Source organism: Canis lupus, chromosome 11, assembly GCF_003254725.2.
Source record: "Canis lupus dingo isolate Sandy chromosome 11, ASM325472v2, whole genome shotgun sequence".
In the NCBI taxonomy this organism is placed as follows: Eukaryota; Metazoa; Chordata; class Mammalia; order Carnivora; family Canidae; genus Canis; species Canis lupus.
In genome coordinates this window covers 13,670,608-13,687,211 of record NC_064253.1, presented here as the reverse complement: position 1 = coordinate 13,687,211, position 16,604 = coordinate 13,670,608, and the positions used below count along the sequence as shown (strand labels likewise).

General features: G+C 44.3%; 1 protein-coding gene and 1 long non-coding RNA gene across 6 annotated transcripts in view; one reads left to right on the top strand and one right to left on the bottom strand.

Annotated features, from left to right (window-relative positions):
• Window positions 1-1,219: 1,219 nt before the first annotated feature.
• Window positions 1,220-5,223, bottom strand: LOC118350155 (uncharacterized). Its single transcript, XR_004803456.2, has 2 exons — window positions 5,087-5,223; window positions 1,220-1,464 (listed from the first exon to the last, which is right to left on the bottom strand). It is a non-coding gene; the product is annotated as an uncharacterized LOC118350155 (long non-coding RNA).
• The window catches only part of ZNF608 (zinc finger protein 608), a 111,027-nt gene continuing 97,201 nt past the window's right edge, over window positions 2,779-16,604 (top strand). For 2 of the 5 annotated variants that reach the window (XM_025431896.3, XM_025431902.3), the window contains exons 1-2: window positions 5,386-5,523; window positions 6,544-7,650. In XM_025431896.3, the coding sequence (XP_025287681.3) occupies window positions 6,739-7,650 (912 nt within the window). In that variant the 5' untranslated portion in view covers window positions 5,386-5,523; window positions 6,544-6,738. Of the gene's footprint in view, window positions 3,082-4,901; window positions 5,132-5,385; window positions 5,524-6,543; window positions 7,651-16,604 lie in introns of those variants that run through there. The other 3 variants (XM_025431899.3, XM_025431901.3, XM_025431904.3) reach the window with 3 other exon arrangements.

Sequence of the window (16,604 nt, the reverse complement as noted above, 5' to 3'; positions counted from 1 at the left end):
AAGTGCACGTACTATACAGTAGTGTGCCAGTATCATCGAGTTTGTGCGCCTGGATATTAGTAGGGGGACTCCCGTGTTCCTGTGATCCTGTAAGAGACAAAGATAAAATTTTCTGTTCCCAGACCGAGAACTTCCCAATTTTGTAAGGGGAGTAGCTCTGATTTTCTAAAGCTGGTAGTTAATTATCTTAGTTTCACTCATCAATTAGCTGATAGCCCTCTGATGTCTCTTGATTGCCTCCTTTGTCAAACAAAACAAAACAAACACACGCAAAGCCAGCATAACAACTCCGGCTTATTCAAATCTTGGGGAAGAATGTGGAGGGCAGGCGATGGGGGGTGGGGCGCCAATGGGGTGTTGGAGATGATGGAATGGCAGGAAACTGGTTTGGGTTAAATCTATTGACTGAGTTTGGCGTAAGCCTCGATCTTTGGTAGGTGGGCTTGCTTAACAAAAAAGTCTTTAAATTTTAGGGTTAGGTGTTAATGGTAGGGTTAGATCAGATTATGTATAGGAAGCCTGAGCTTTGGTTTTAGTTATCCTCAAACCTACGCTGCAGGCCGTGTGATTTACTTTTTTACCAAGGGAGTGTGTTGGAAGGGTGCTTGTACCCTTTCCAACTTTACCGACTTCAGATCTTATTTTCTGCGCTTCTTGAAGTCCAGTTATAAGAGCCGGTGATCGTTTTTAAAAAGGTGATATAATGTATGGGGTAGCCGTGGTCTTTCAAAAGCTGAAATGGAGTAGATACCCTGGGGACCCTGGAGGGGCCCAAGAGTGACCTGAGGTTGGAGGAACCACTCTTCCAACAGAAAAAGAAAAGTTTTTTTGTTTTGTTTTGTTTTTTAAATCACCCATATGATGCTGTGTTATTATCAAGGGCATGTAAAAAAATTGTGACATCTGTACATTCAACGATATAAAACAAATATCAAAGTGAAAATGGAGGGTAAGTGGATATCAGGTGGCTAATTTGCCCCATTTTATTTGTTGATGTACAGTGTTGATTTGAATACAGATCTACTTAGGGAGTTCTAAGGACTATTCTAGACTGCATTTCTCTAGTTTATAGACCTCAGGAAAGGGTGGAAACTGCTGTTTATTACTATTTGCAGCATCAAACTGAGTTCATCGTGGGTAGTGAAACAACTAATTGGAGTTTTTTTTTCCTTAAGAACTAAATATATTGAAAGCGCAAACATGAGTCAAAAGACATTACTTAAAACATGTGACATAAATATTTTTATTGACCCACAAAGTCATCACTGAATATTTACATCATAAGCTGTCTTTGGCAAGCACTAATCCACTTTATATGTCCATTTGACTCAGTGAAGACACATTCTCACATTGCAGTTGTCATGCCGAAATTACAGTAGTGCTGGATCTTTAATGCTTGGGATCATGATGCTTTCAATTAAACTCAGATCACACTCTGACTTTAAAATTTCCACACTGTTGCTCCTAAAAGTAATGGCAAGTAACAAGTGAAAAATTAAAAATAAAAGTGCTTTAAAGGCTTAATATATAAGTATATATATATAAAAATACATTAAGTATATTAGCTGTTACGGTACAATACTGAACTTGTTATTTTATATAACCCCTCTTATCCCGTGACCTCAGAGTCCCATTAAGTTGGTTGTTGGCATTCGTCCTATAATAAACTCTAACATATTTCTGTAGTCTTGGTGGACTGAGCGGTGCAACCGTCAGAGGACTTTGACACCCCACTTCCCCCAAGATAGGGTTAAAGATTTGGGGAAAGGGGACCTCTGACCGTCTTTCTGTTTAAAAATGCACACTGGGACTGTTTAACGGGTTAATCTTTCTAGTATATTTATCTCCCACAGATCGATTGTGTAAAAAAAATGAGGCTGGCCCGAGGTGTTAATATGGTTGGCTGGGACCTTTTTTCTTTTTTAATTTTTTTTTTTTTTTTTTTTGGAGCGGCCTAGGACCAGGTGGAAAAGATTTGTTACAAATTCCAGGGAAGAACTGTTCCTGTAGTGGTGGTTCAGTGGTTGCCAGCGTTCACACTCGAGTGCTTGTAGACCAGAAGGCTGGAAACAAAAGGTTTACTTGTATCCCCATCACCGCCTTTCCCCCCAGATCGATTTTTCTTATTTAATCAGCGAGTAAAAAGAGAGACAAGGAGGGGGGGGGGGAGGGATTGGACGAAGGGCAAAGTGGTGGTGGTGGGGGGGGGGGAGGGTTGAAAGCCAGAAGCTGCAGTCCAGAAAAATCAGTCTCGGGAGTTCGCGCTGCCGAGCCCTTGCAACAAGGAAGGGAAGCCACACCGCCAGCCTCCGGTTTTCTCCTCGCTCCGCGCTGGTGGCTCATTTGGCCTCCCTCTGCCACCGAGCGATCACATACATTATTTCCCCCAAGATAACACAATCAAACTTGTATTTACCGACATCCTTTCCTCGCAGCCTGTTTGAGATTTGTTTTAATAAATAAGTGTTTTCTGTGAATGATGGAGTCATTGAAAACGGGCGCACCATTTTTTTCCCCCCTTCTGACTGCAGGAGGTTCCTCAACCCCAATCTGGTTGGAAAATAAAACGCTTTGTCTCCACCACCACCCCCCACCGCACCCCCACCCGCTCTCCGAGTGTGTTTTATACGTGTGTGTATCTCAACCCCCTACAGCAGCCAAGAGAAAGCAGCTAGCCAATCAGAGAGCCCAGTTTCATAAAAGCTGCTCTCTGATTGGCCCGATGCGAAAGGGCAATGGGAACAAAGAGAAGTGCCTTTCAGGTATAGAGGCTGAGAGCTCCTTTTGCTCCACTCCCCCTGTGTGTGTGTTGTGTTTCAGTCCTGATTTCAATGTTGCAGAACAAGCTTGTGTGTGTGCACCGGGGGGATTTTTCTTTTCTTTTCTCTTCTTTTTTTTTTTTTTCATTTTGATTTTTGCTTTTATAAAAAAAAATACACAGGACGGTCTGTGACATTTGATGGTCCATCTTCTTTAATAGTAAATTTGTTGAAGAGATTATAATTTCCAAAATAAAGCGGCTGCAACCAAACACACTCAATGCAGTTAGAAGGAAAAGGTCAACTCGATCCAATACAGACCGTAAGTACGGTTGCGTGGTGTGTCTCTATATAGCACTTAGCGGGGACTTCATGCAGGGGAATGTGCGAGTTTTATGCATTGAAATGAGGAACTAGTTACAGGGTTTGGCTTTTGCATTGAGAACAACAAACCCAAGAAGGGTGAATTTTATTCAGTGGAGGGTGAAGCATTGGTAACTTCTTCACACAAATTAAGCTTGACTGGGCACTCGGGGTAACTTAGAGTAAATTACCTTTTGGGCTGTAACCCAAGGAGAATAAAAGTGACACAGTTACATATCCTGATCTGCAGTGTCCATTCCCTAGCTCACCTCGCCCCCTCCCTCTCCTCTCCTAGCTGGGCAAGACCCTCTTCCAAACCGAGCCAGGAAAAAGAGGGCAAAGGCAGAACAAGCCGATTTGTGTCTCTGGCCACATCCCAGTGCCCAATAATTTAATATTAAACAAGGGAATAGTCACCCATTACATGTAATGGTTATAATTACCATTTTCCACCTCCTTAAAAAAAAACAAGCAGCAAAAACACCATGGGGGGGGGGGAAGCCCCACCCAACCCAAACAAACCCACAAATAGAGTAACAATGGTGTGTTTATTACGGGACCTGGCTTGGGAGCTAGCAAAATGTTTTTCTTTGTTTAAGACATGAGGGGGGGGGGTCCCTAAAAACCCAAGTAGCTCTCGGAGGTGCCTTCTGGGCGTCCCCATCCCCGGCCCCTCGGGAAAGCCGACAAATTGGAGATAAGTTGAGGAAAGGTTTATAAGGTGTTTCTTTAAAACATCTGCTTTGCTCTTGTGCTCATTACATTTCACTCCTTCGAACTTCCGAGAGCCTAGATCTGCGAGAAATGTTTCACATTCATAACTTGTAGCTGCGCCCACTGCAGGGGGGTGGGGGCGCGGGGAGGCGGCGGCGGCGGCGGCGGCGGCGGGGGGGGGGGGGGGGAGTGTGTGCAGGGGGAGGGGAGAGACCTTCAGCTTTTTTTTAAAGACCAGATCAGTATTTTCTTGATACGCTTGTCACCATTTTTGTTCTCACGACAACCAATTGAGCCCTTGATCCTCACGTGATGTGAAAGGCTTGCACTGTAACAAAATCGCTCCTTTTAGATGGTTGGTTGTTGCTAACTCGCCCATCCCCCTCTCCCGGCCCCGACATTTCCAGCAAAGCGACTCTCCACTTCCAATCCATCAACAATTCATTACTGCTTTTAGCTTCCAAACGCCAGCTAATTAAAAATACTAAGCCAAGCTCCGGGGCCATCTGACTAAACACAGGAGGGGGGGGGGGTGGGCGAGGGAGGAGGAGGAGGAGAGGAAAATAAATAAAAAGGGAGACGCACCGTTTGCTGCGACTATCAATGGGAAAAACTGTCCTGAAAGAGGTCGCCTTAAAAAAAAAAATCTTTTTTTTTTTTGACTCTAATTATCGAATTACCACATGACTGATTGGCTTGAGCGACAGCGGATTTTACCCCCCCCCCCCCCTCGGGGGACTATACTAGGAACTCGGTTCCTTTTTCTTAAAACAACATAAAACAGGAAAACATCACATCCTTTGGGTTTCGAAGACCGAACCAATTTTAAACGCCGTTATTTCCCTCGTCCCCCCGCCCCCCGCCCCGAGCGAGTGCTGTTACCACCGGTTTATCAGCTCACGGATTCATCTGCTCCCCTCCCCCCCACACCTTTCTTTTTCTCCTCTCGCTGGGCTTCTCGTCCTCCCCTTTCTTCCTTCCCCTCCCCCCTCCCCCCTCCGCCCTCCTCCCCCTTCCTCCTCCCCCTCCTCCCCCTCCCCCTCCTTTCCTCTTAAGTTAGTTCAAGAAATCAAATCTGTCAGGACGGGCGGAAAAATGCCACTTCCCGACTAACAGGCGGAATCCAGCCCAGATTTTCAGTCGTTTCTTCTTATTCTTTCTTCCCTTTCACTAATTTATCCCGATGTTAGCACATTCTGTCTTGTTACTAGCGGACGCCTGTAGGTTTGCTACATGGGATCATTACTTACTGATCACCGTGACTCTGAAGTCTGGAACTGAAGGCGGAATGAGAAGTTGGGAAAACTTTTTTCTCTAAGCTCTCTCTGTCTCTCTCTCTCTCCTCTCTCTCTCTCTCTCTCTCTTTTTTTAAACTATTATTCTCGATGCTTGTTCAGAGGAAAAAAAACCTTTGGTCCTTCTGTTGTGAATGTGAAACATTATCTTCCAGCTGTACAGTGACACATTTTTTTAAGGAGAAAAGGACTCCTGATCCGTTTGCCAAAAGGGGGGTGGGGAGGTGGAATAATGTTATCGAGTGATTATTCTGGCTGAGATGTGTTATTTGGTTTCTTCCTTCTTGATCATTTGGTGTTTAAGTAAAATGAGGCACAGGCTTGTTTGCCGAGTGGAGTGGGAAAGGCATTTTGATTTGCTGGCCTAATTAAAAAATGATAAAGGATTAAAGGTAAGCAATGTCTGTGTGTGTGTGTGTATGTATATTTATTTATTTTTCTCGACAATCAACTGTTAAAAGGGGGCTGATCCCTTTAAAAACCGTTTTAACTGATCTTTGTCAAACACACACTCATTTGCGGTCATTGAGGCCACCTTGGCGCAGACTACTTAAAGGGCATGTCTTAATCAGTTTCCCCGTACAGTCAGTGGCACCATATTTAACAGATTGAGCAAGTCTGTGACCTAGGAATAGGGTAGGATTGTTTACATGTAATATTTTTCCCCCTCAAAAGGCAGGTATTCAGCCTTTTATTTAACACTGTCTTTGCTATAGAGAAATGCTCTTGAAGACATGTGTGTGTGTATTGCAAAAATACAATTGTATCAACTGTGGGGGAAGAGAGGGTATGTGTTTGTTGGAGGGGGGGTAGTTATTTGTTTTTCCTGTTCCTTACTGGGAACAAAAAACAGATTGCCCAGACAATTTGTAAAAAGAAGTAATCAAATTAGAAATAAAGGAAAATTTAGGAACATCATTCTGAAACTAGCCTCAGAGAACTTGCAGGGTCTGGTCTTTGAAATTGCGAGATCTAGGACGCGTTTGGGGATGTTAAAAGCTGTGTTCCTCCCTCTTGTCTGAGTGTTTAGGTTGCGTTTCTGAGGTTGAGATATCACATGTATGAAAAAAAAAATCCTAAACTGTGTGTGTGTGTGTGTTTTTTAAACCTTTCTGGACTTGACTCAGATCTTTAAGATATCTTAATGCCTTTAAAAAAAAAGTGCTTATCCTTGTGTTGGTGATAAAGGGAATCTTTTTTTTTTTTTTTTTTAAAGCTACTGTAAGATGCTTACTGTCGTGGGTAAGTTTTTTGGGTTTGGTTATTTCCCTTTAAACCTGGCTGTGGAGACAATGTATGAGCCACTTTCCTCTCCATCCTTCCCTGTACCCCTTACTGACTCCCCAGTATTAATCGTTTTTTATTCTGGTAACACCCAGACAAGAAATATTCGACTTTTCCCCCCTTCACAGGAAAAGGTGGACCTGGACTGAAGGGTGTAAAATCCTTGGACACATTCCTGGGGCAGGAAAAAGAAGAGGAAGATTAGAAGATTTTTTTTTTTTTTTTTTTTTTTTTAAGAGCAAGCCCAGCGGAGCTAAACGAATGTCCCCTCATCTCCAAAGGAAAGTTCATCGGATTTTTATTCTAGAGAGCTCATCTTCAGGATGTCAGTGAACATTTCTACTGCAGGAAAAGGTGTGGATCCAAATACGGTTGATACTTATGACAGTGGTGATGATTGGGAAATCGGGGTTGGCAATTTAATAATTGATTTGGACGCTGATTTGGAAAAGGACAGACAGAAATTTGAGATGAATAATTCCACCAACAGCACGAGCAGCAGCAACTCTAAGGATTGTGGAGGTCTGGCCTCCAGTGGGGCCGGCGCTACCGCAGCCTTAGCTGATGGCCTAAAATTTGCTTCTGTTCAGCCCTCTGCTCCCCAGGGGAATTCACACAAAGAGACCAGCAAATCAAAAGTGAAAAGGAGTAAAACTTCTAAGGATGCTAATAAATCTCTGCCTTCTGCTGCCTTGTATGGGATTCCCGAGATCAGCGGCACTGGCAGGAGGCAGGAAGTCCAAGGGCGCCCTGGAGAGGCAACTGGCATGAATTCAGCGCTAGGTCAAAGTGTGAGCGGCGGCGGCGGCGGCGGCGGCAACCCGAACGGCACGAGTACCAGCCTCGGCACCTCCGCTGCCACCGCGGGGGCGGCCTCCTGCGGGAAAAGCAAAGAGGAGAAGCCAGGTAAAAGCCAGAGCAGCCGAGGCGCCAAGCGGGATAAGGATGCGGGGAAATCCAGGAAGGACAAGCACGACCTGCTCCAGGGCCACCAGAATGGCAGTGGCGGCCAGGCCCCTTCGGGGGGTCACCTCTATGCCTTTGGGGCCAAGAGCAATGGAGGTGGCGCGAGCCCCTTCCACTGCGGGGGCGCTGGGAGTGGCAGCGGCGCGGCTGCTGGGGAAGTTAGCAAAAGTGCCCCGGATTCAGGGCTCATGGGAAACTCTGTGTTGGTAAAGAAGGAAGAGGAGGAGGAGGAGAGCCACAGGCGAATCAAGAAACTGAAAACCGAGAAGGTAGGATCAAGTCGCCTTCCTAGATTTCCCACTCTCCTCTTTGTGTGCGTCTCTCTCTGTGTGTGTGTGTGTAGGGGGGGGGCTGTTGTGTGTGCCGGGGGAGGGTGTGTGTGTGTGTGTGTGTGCCTCTGTGTGCCTCTGTGTGCCTCACACCTCTCACTCGTGCTCTCGGGTTCTTTGTGAGGTTTCTGTTGTGTGCATCCTTTCCATGAAAACTTGCAGTGGGGGAGCTGACTTGGGTGCACCGCTTTTAGCTCGCGCTGCGGCTGCGGGCGCTGCCAAGTGTTTGGGTCCCCAGGTGGGAGGGCCCGGGTGTTCCCAAGTGCCTTTTGCCCTGCAGCGGGGCTCCTGGCCAGCCAGCCGGTTGTGGTGTGCTTTTAATAGAAGACCTGCTCATGTACCCGCTTGACTCATGTCCCGGTTTCTCGCCTAAGGAGAGGTGTCTTCTGTTTTAATATGCCCGCCCTGGTATTTCTGGTAATGTGTCCTTAGGTGCAGGGTTCACGGCCCCTCCCTGGAGAGGTATGCCGAGGATTCTCATTTACACTCTTCCCTCGACCTGTTTTCTCCAAGATCGTTCTGTCAAAGGGTATCATCCTTGGATGGGCTCCTCTTATTGGTCCTGAATTAGCCCCCCAGCCTTGGTGTCCTGGGGTCGTTGGTTTCTTAACCGCGTAGCAAGACTGCAATGGTTTTGGTGGCGCCTAGGGCTCTCCCCTGGTCCCCTCGCACGGTTCTCAGCTGGAGAGTGAAGCGTGTTCTCGCTTGGATTGCTAGCTTGCCTAGGGAGTGGACAGGTCGGTAAGAGAAGTGAAACAGACCTGGCGGATTGCTGTCCCTGAAACGTGGAAACGGCTTAGAGGGGACGAGGATTTTGTGTCGCACCTGAGTAACGGGGGATCGCCGGTTTAAAGCACCGCGGAGCGTCCCTCCCATCTCCGTCATTGTCTTCAAGTCTAGTTAGAGACTGCCTTTGAGAAACTGCCCCCAGGGGCTGCGGTGGCTGGTGTGGGAGGCCTGGGACTGACCCCCTGGTCTGGTGATGGTCATGCGTTGTTGAGCGGTGCCCTGGGACCGAAGGTTGCTCTGTCCACCGGGCAGGTTGGGAGGGAGCTGGGGGTCTGAGTAATGTTTTTATCAAGTCAACCTTCAGATGAATTCCGCAGGTTGTGCTTCGCAGAAGCAGAATTCCTATAATTCCTATTTTGTGGTTTCTGGCATGGTTGTTTGGGAGTACGCTTATTAAGTAATGTGCTTTTTTTCCGACTTCTAACTTGATCAGAAATGGCAGATGTCTTTGGATGATTATTTCCGAGTACGGTTATTCACCGCTCTCCCTCCAGACTTTCCTGTTTTTGTTTTCTTGTATTTGAGATTGAAATCAGAGCGCAGGAAGAAAGTTCTGATTGTATGATTTTGGAAGTTGGTGGAAGGTACGTTAAAGTGCAGGTGATGCCAAAAATCACCAAGAAGCGTCCGAATGCTTCTTTTATTCGTATGCCTTTGGTCCAACAGCTTTTGACACCGTCGAACGTAACTGCATTTTCAAAAATCCCAGGTTTCGAGTCTTACGTTGCCTTGTGTCGCTGCACATAATTTCTGCCAAAAGGCGTCCTGAAATCTTCTTATTACTTAGTACAGTAGGGCATTTACTTTTGTTGCCAATAGTCTTCAAATTGCACTTCTAATCTGCTCTAACTATCTAGATGAATTGCCCTAATCCAGTGCTCACAATGGCTGTGGTTAAGGAGTCAGAGCCATTTGATTGGATTCACTGCGGCCTGGAATGTGGGAGGTACTGCCCTTTTGCATTCCCCTTAGCCTTTTAATCTTCCAGCCAAATGTTCACATTCAACAATTTTGTTTAGCTGGCAATCGGAACATTTCAGTATCTCAAAGGCTGCTGTCATGGCAACTGAGATTAGAGCATGGTGTCGGTTCTCCGTTTTGTGTGTGTGTGTGTGTGTGTGTGTGTGTGTGCGCTTTTCACTTTCCAGTCACAGAGGAAACTGGATAAAGAATGAAGAATTAAATTATTCATATACATGCAACTCCTCTTCAGTCAGAGCGGTATAAATGTGATAATATGAATTACGTAAATGAAGAGCAAACAAGTCAGGTTGGGGGGTAGGTGGGGTGGAGAGGGGTGGAGTGGAGGGGGTGGAGGGGGGTGGGGTAGGGGTGGAGGAGGGGAGAAAGCTCAGCACATTTAGATTCAGTCCACCGCCCTCCGCCCATCGTGGCCGCTGGTGTTGGCACAGGGGACCCTCAGGGATGGCTCTGGGGGGCTTGGATCCTGCCGCCTTGGCCATTCTGTCAAGCAGGGGGGTGTCCGCCCGGGAACGGAGTTCTATAGGCTCTCCGCACCTCCCCCCCCCCAACCGACTTCTCTTAAGAACACTTGCCTCCCTGCCACACAGAGATGGCACTCCCTTGCACAGATGCCACCCAGGGGTGTCACTCCTAATGCCACCAATTCATGGGAGAATGAGACCTCAGTGGAGGGACTACTTCCTTCCTTCTCAACTCACGGAGGGTACCTATTTTGGGGGTCCAGATTGAGTCCAATGAGCTTTACCTGACAAAGTATTTTCACACCCAGGCATCTTTGAGGAAGGGTGTTTTTTTTTTTTTTGGATGTTTTGTATCGTGTTTTAATTTCCGCCTTGCTTGATAGTCTGGGTTGGCAAAGAGCAAGTGGCTCCGAAGTGAAGATGATGAATTTTCAGCCATCAGATGTGGCTCAGGAGGGGCCTAATGTGAAAGCCGAAGGGGGTGTGTGTGTGTGTCTGTCTGTGCCTGTGCTTTTCTTCTGGGTTTTTGTTTTTATTTTTTATTTATTTTTTTCCTGGTTGAAAGGTTTCACAGGAGATTCATAAGCCTTGCTGTCACCGGTTAATTTTCACAGCATGCTTAAATGTCTATTTTTGGTCTGTTTATTCTGTTTCTACACTACACAAAGTCATGTAAAACATGATAAATTGGACCTTATGAAACCTAATTAAATCAATGAGTGTTCTACTCCTTTATGTGGAAACCACAAGTATGTTGTAAAAGTCGCCACTCCCTTAATACGTGAACAAAATCAAAACATGCCATAATTCTAAGATGTTTGAGCTATATTTCTATAGCCCATTTTGTGGTTAAGCCACCAGTGACATGTCTGAATAAGTAGATTTGACGGGTTGGCTTTGGGTTGTTAAAACCTGCTTCTCCACCTTCCCCCTCCTTTCTTTTGAAGCATAATAGCCTGTATGGAGGCTCTTCTGCATGTCTCTCTCCTTAGCCGTCTTACAGTTTTGACTTATCAGACACAGGCACTCGGCCAGGCTAAATAGGGTACACGATTTTTTTTTTTTGGATTGCCAGAAAATGCAAAACTACACAGGAGAATTCTTTAAAACACTTAAGACTTACCCAGACATGAAAAGGCACAGGAGAGCTTGCAGTTGTGTCTCAGGGTTCTGACTACTCCGTACATGTTCAGCAGAGAGAATTACTTCCCTGATATCATACTGCTTTCATTAAGCTGGTCCTTAACAGCCTAAAGGTGCTGTCTACAAATGGACCTGTCTATAAGGGGTATCATTCATTTTGTTTTATTCTCTTGTAGAAGCCTTTTACACTTCACTAGGGAATTCTGGCACATTTTCTAAGTGAGTGTGAGCAGTTTAAGAACATATTTTGATTAATGAGTTTTGTGGACAATATGCCAGCCTCCCCAACCGCCCCCCTGCCTCCACCCCTTTCCCCCAAATCTGGTGTCCCCTACAAATTCTCCTTAGACAGTGCAGTTTATCTACTGTGAAATAAAAGGGCAGAAATGTCACTTGCTATAATTAAAAAACAAAGTCCATTGTTGCAGGACAGCAAACTGTTTTGAAAGCTACATAAGGGATTTAGTGGTTAAAAATGTTGGTAACGAAGGCTGGCTCCCAGTCACCGTTGATCCTGCTCCTTACTTTTCTAGAAGCAGCCTCGGAGGGTGACAGGGCTCTTGGAGGTGGAGGCAGAGGCCATCCTTTCCCCAGCAAGTGTTCTGTGAGAACCCAAGGAAGTTGGGGGAGGATTTGTGTGACCAGGCGTATCACTGAGTCCTGAGCATAGTATTTGATATGTTATCACTGAGTCCTGAGCATAGTATTTGATATGTATCAGGTGCACTGGAAAGATGAAAAAAAAATACATAGGAGGGATCAAGATTGTGCTAAAAGGAGATGAGTAATGTGTAGCAACTTTTAATAACTTTGCAAATAGTCTGGTGGGGGGAGGAAGGGAGTGGGGTGGGGAGTCATTGTCTAAATGTCACCAGGTTAAGAATGCTCTTCAAGTGAAATTGCTTGGCTGCAAGATGGTTTTAATTAGAGTGTTATAAAGACTTATTTTTCCTAAGCAGCATTTTATAGTTAGTAAATGAAATGTATGCCGAAAGTGCTAAGCAGAAATCTCCCTAACCACAGAGGTGTTCAATAACCAGATTCAAACAACATGGAAAGTACCATCTGTTCTTCGTTTTCAGCTTGAAAAACAAGGATTGAATGGCTGAGATTTGCTCCAATTTTGCCTGTGTCTGTGTGTGTGTGTGTGTTTTTTTAATTTAGAAAAGTTCACCTGGTACTTCATAGAAACTTGAAATTGCAGTAATAGGAGCAACACTGTGAAAACACATGTTCCTACATTTATTTTAACCAGTTCCACTTTTATTTAAAAGATTTCCAGAAGCCCAGCCATTGAACACTTTATAATGGTTATTCGGTTCCTGCAGGCAATCACAATGAGGGGTCACTTCTTCAAAGATCTCACTATTTAGTCAGTACCTGAATTATTCTGTCAATTTTCCCCCTGGAGGCAGTAGGGGCAGAGGCTCTCCCAGGCTAACTCTGGCCAGCTTTTATCGGGTAATCTAATTGTACGTGATAGCACTTTGGACTGGTGTTTACTATACATAGGCCTTGCTCGCCCCCAGAGCTGGATCCGGGACGGTTGATGAGGAGGAAAATATTCTTTTCACCATGATAACTTCTGAATCTGACTCCTAGACACCGAGCTTGGTTCCGGGTTTAGGGAGAGCCCTGGGTGAAATGTTATCCGGCCTTTGTTTGAGGTCTTTTATAGAAGCTAATGACTAGGCTTGTACCTCCCTGAGATAAATGACATTATCTCTGAGTGGGCTGACAGGAAACAGACATATTAATGGTGAAGCTGCGGGGAAGATCTGCTCTGGTTCTGACAAAAGAGTCAAGAAGGGACCCCTGGTTGTGGTCATTAACACATAATGCATTCTTGCTCTTCCTAAGAGGCCCTTGATAATTGGAAAGCTATTTTAGCCACAAGCACTTAAATCATAAATCTACTACTCCTGGTTCCTTTGCATTTTTAAAAGTCGCAAAGAAATGTGTGTGTTTTTTTTTTTTTTTGGTTAACAAGTGTGTGATTTTTTTTTTTATTTTTTTTTAAATGGTGGCAGTTCTAGGCTGGGCGTCCAAGAGCTGCCCTTCGAACTGACTCTTTATCGGGTGGGATCTCTCTTTGTCTTTCATCGTGGCTCAGTCATCCCTCTGTCTTCATAAAGCAAAAACAAAACAAAACAAACAAAAAACAGAAAAACAAAAACCTGGGTCCGGAAGCTAAAGAGAAACCATCTCTATACATGAAGAGGTCTCGTAGGAGACAGATTAAAAATCTATTATTTTTTTTTTTTTAAATAAGTTGGGGAGAAGATTTTGTTCGGCGATTTGAATGTGATGAAACCTGCCTTTTGAAGTCTGTTTAAAAAAGTCATGGGTATAATTGAGTTTCAGTGCAGTTTAAACTCTACTTCTTGAACCGAGATAATTGCCATGTTGAACACACTCTAGAGGTGTAGAAGAGGTGGAAAGATCATGTTATTCTATTCTTTAATATTAAGCACTGAAAGTTTTTTCATAGTAATTACTGGAGCACAACACAGTTTTGATTGCCAGCACTCTGAACTTGCCAGTGATCTGAACATCAAGGGTTTTGCTTGAATACTAAACAGTTTATTCCTAACTTTCTTGTATAGCATTCTTGTAGGACATGGGAGCCAGAACTAAGGACATACTGGGCCATGCCTAGCAATCTCACAGTGGAAATAACCCTTCTTCCCTATGCTTGTTGGCCAATAAATAATAGTTTCTTCATCTGGACAGTCAAGGTTAGAGACCAGGAAAGAGTACCAGTGAAATCTTTGCCTCCAGAATGACTTTGATCATCGTGAAAGGTGAAAGGCTGATATACAGATTGTGTCAGTGCCCTGCAACTCCTGTTTTCATAGGTGTATGTACAATGATTAAATGGTGAAATTTAGCTGAGTAAATTAATAGACCAAATTGGCTTTAATCAAGGAGTCATGAATTGAGCAGTATCTCATCCAGCAAGTAGAAAGGAGCTCTGAAGAGCTGTCGGAAAGAGGAGAGGGTTTGAAAGGTAGAAAGGAGGCAGGAGAAGGAAGTTTATTAGCAGAGTGCCTTCCTAAGGGGGGCTAGAAGGGGTCTTACTTGGTTGGTTTCCTTACTAATGCTGACCAGGTTATTCCATCAGGTTATTCCATAACGACGGGGTAAAGTCTACATCCTGAGAGAGGCTGAAATTGCAGGCAGAGTTAGGTCTTGGTTTGCTGATGTGGGGCTTAGCACAAATGACTCCGTTTTGGGCCTGTTTATTTTCTTTTCTTTTTTTTTTTTTTTTTTTTAACAGCTTTCCCCTACTCCCTGCCCTTAGATTAAGGGCTGAACTGCTGCTGCTGAACTGCTGAACTGTAGAGATGTGATCAGACTTTATGGCATTAGCCCCACTCCCCATGAGTTCCCCATCTGAAGTTCTCTCAGTTCTTCATCCTTTGGGTGGTTATTCGCACGCAGGTCATGACCTCAGGCTCACCAGTGTTCAGTTGGCCATTTTCTCCCTCCCTTTTCTGGCGTCCCAGTCTTAGGGAGCTAATTTGCTGAGTGATTAGTGGTTGCCAACATGACTTGAAAGCTTCTGAGAGAATACAGCATGCCAGGGAGAAGACTCTGATTATTTTAAGTAGGATAGTTCCATAGTTCCCAATGCCTGGAGTGCACTTTGAAGCCATGGTCCCCAACACCCAAACCAATCAAAGTTAAGTAAGTCAGGGAAAGACTCTGCTAAAGGCATCACTTTATAATAAGCTAAGTGGCTCAGTGATCAGTCAGTAACTGAGTTTCAACTTCCAGAGAAACGTTAAAATCCAGGCATAGCAGGTGATGGTGGCTACTGCATAGACACCTCGTTGTTCAGCTGGAAGATAAACCAGGGCTGCCCTCTTATCAGGAATAAGTGTGGGCAGAGAGTCTAGGGTGTTTCAGGGACAACTTTGCATTGGCGGTGGATTCTGTAATATTTTCAAGAGTTAAGGATGGGTTCCTGATCACAGCCTTGCATTTACTCCTAACGCTGGAAATTGAGACCTGCCAAAGGGAGCTAATTTTAGTCATGAAAGTCTCCTGGTACAGGCATGGAGGCCAGTAAAATTTAAGTGTTTGTAGACCACACTGGTAGTTTTATTCTAGTTACTCTTGACTCATATTCCTTTCTTTGCACCGAACTTGAGTGCAGAGTTCCCTGGGTTTTGGGATTATTAACCAGAGATGTGGAAATGGACCCTTATGGTTAGGGAGTCAGATGAAATGGGTTGGGGCTGCTGAGTTTGAGAGCGTAGTGACAAGTCCAACAATTGTTTGGAGGTTGGATTGCCACCCTCCTTTGCAGTGGCCTAAGAGATATGGATGATGGTATTACCTTTTCAGGCCAGTGCCAGAGTAAAATGAAGAAAGCGAGGAAGAAAGTTTTAGGTTTAAAGTATGAAGTCTTGGTGTGACATCTTGGAAAGAAGCAGTGAACCTCAATGTTGGCTACTTGTCTTCCTAGTCAATTTGATCTTGAGGTCTCCAGCTGGAGTATAGGACCTGTCAGGTGGAGACTTCTTCAGCTGTGAGATATGTTGTGTAACCAAGTCTCTGAAGTTTGGCTGCCATCTGGGTAGTGAGGGGCATCTGGTACATCCTTCCAAGGATACTGATGGGCTTAGTGATTCCCAATCAGAAAAGTGGGAGAAAATTGGAAACAGTAGTTGGAGTGGTACCAAATATTTTAAGAAACAGAGGAATTCGGGGCTCAGTCCAGTTACAGGCAATTAATAGGGTTAGAATCTAATATAGAAATAAATCTAAGAGCTAAATGCAAACTTTTTTTTTTTTTTTAACTTTCTATAGTTCTTTCCATTATTTCCACCGGAAATAATCACAGTGAAAGTGATTTGTTTGCTTTAAACTTGGTTTGATTATTTGTGTAAATGCAGCAAGAATAGTGATTGACCAAAAATGCTCTTTTTAAGACTGCATTGCTGGAATCTTTTAAGCACAGTACCTGCCAGTTTTTCCAAGGGGCCTTATTGGTTCCATAAAGTCAGTCTCAGGTTTTAAAAACACTCTGGTCCTGAGTCTATAATGTCTCTCAAACACAACGTTCCAGTAAAAGTGTTGGTAATATAAGCACCGTTTCCAGTTGTGTTGTGTTACAAAGAGACTGGATTCTCATTGAACTTGTATAAGTAATTATTTTGCCATAAAGAGAATACTCAAGAGTTCCCAAATTCTGAAGAAATCAAAGGAAAAAAGTAAATGTTTCATCTTTGTTCATGAAGATATACTTTACCAAACTACTGTAAGTCATAAATAGCATAAGGGAAAAAGTTTCCTCAAATCTTGAAAAATAACATTAAGGAACTAGCAATATTTCACATAAGAAGTCATAAAAATTATAATCATCCTCCTCAGTTCATTCAGTCCCATGTTATTAATTTTTGTTCTGCTTTAATCCACATTTTCCATTCATTCTGGGAATTATTAACCAGTTTATTTTTATGATCTTAAAGTTATCAGAAACCTGTGTTTGCCAGAGTCCTTATTTTG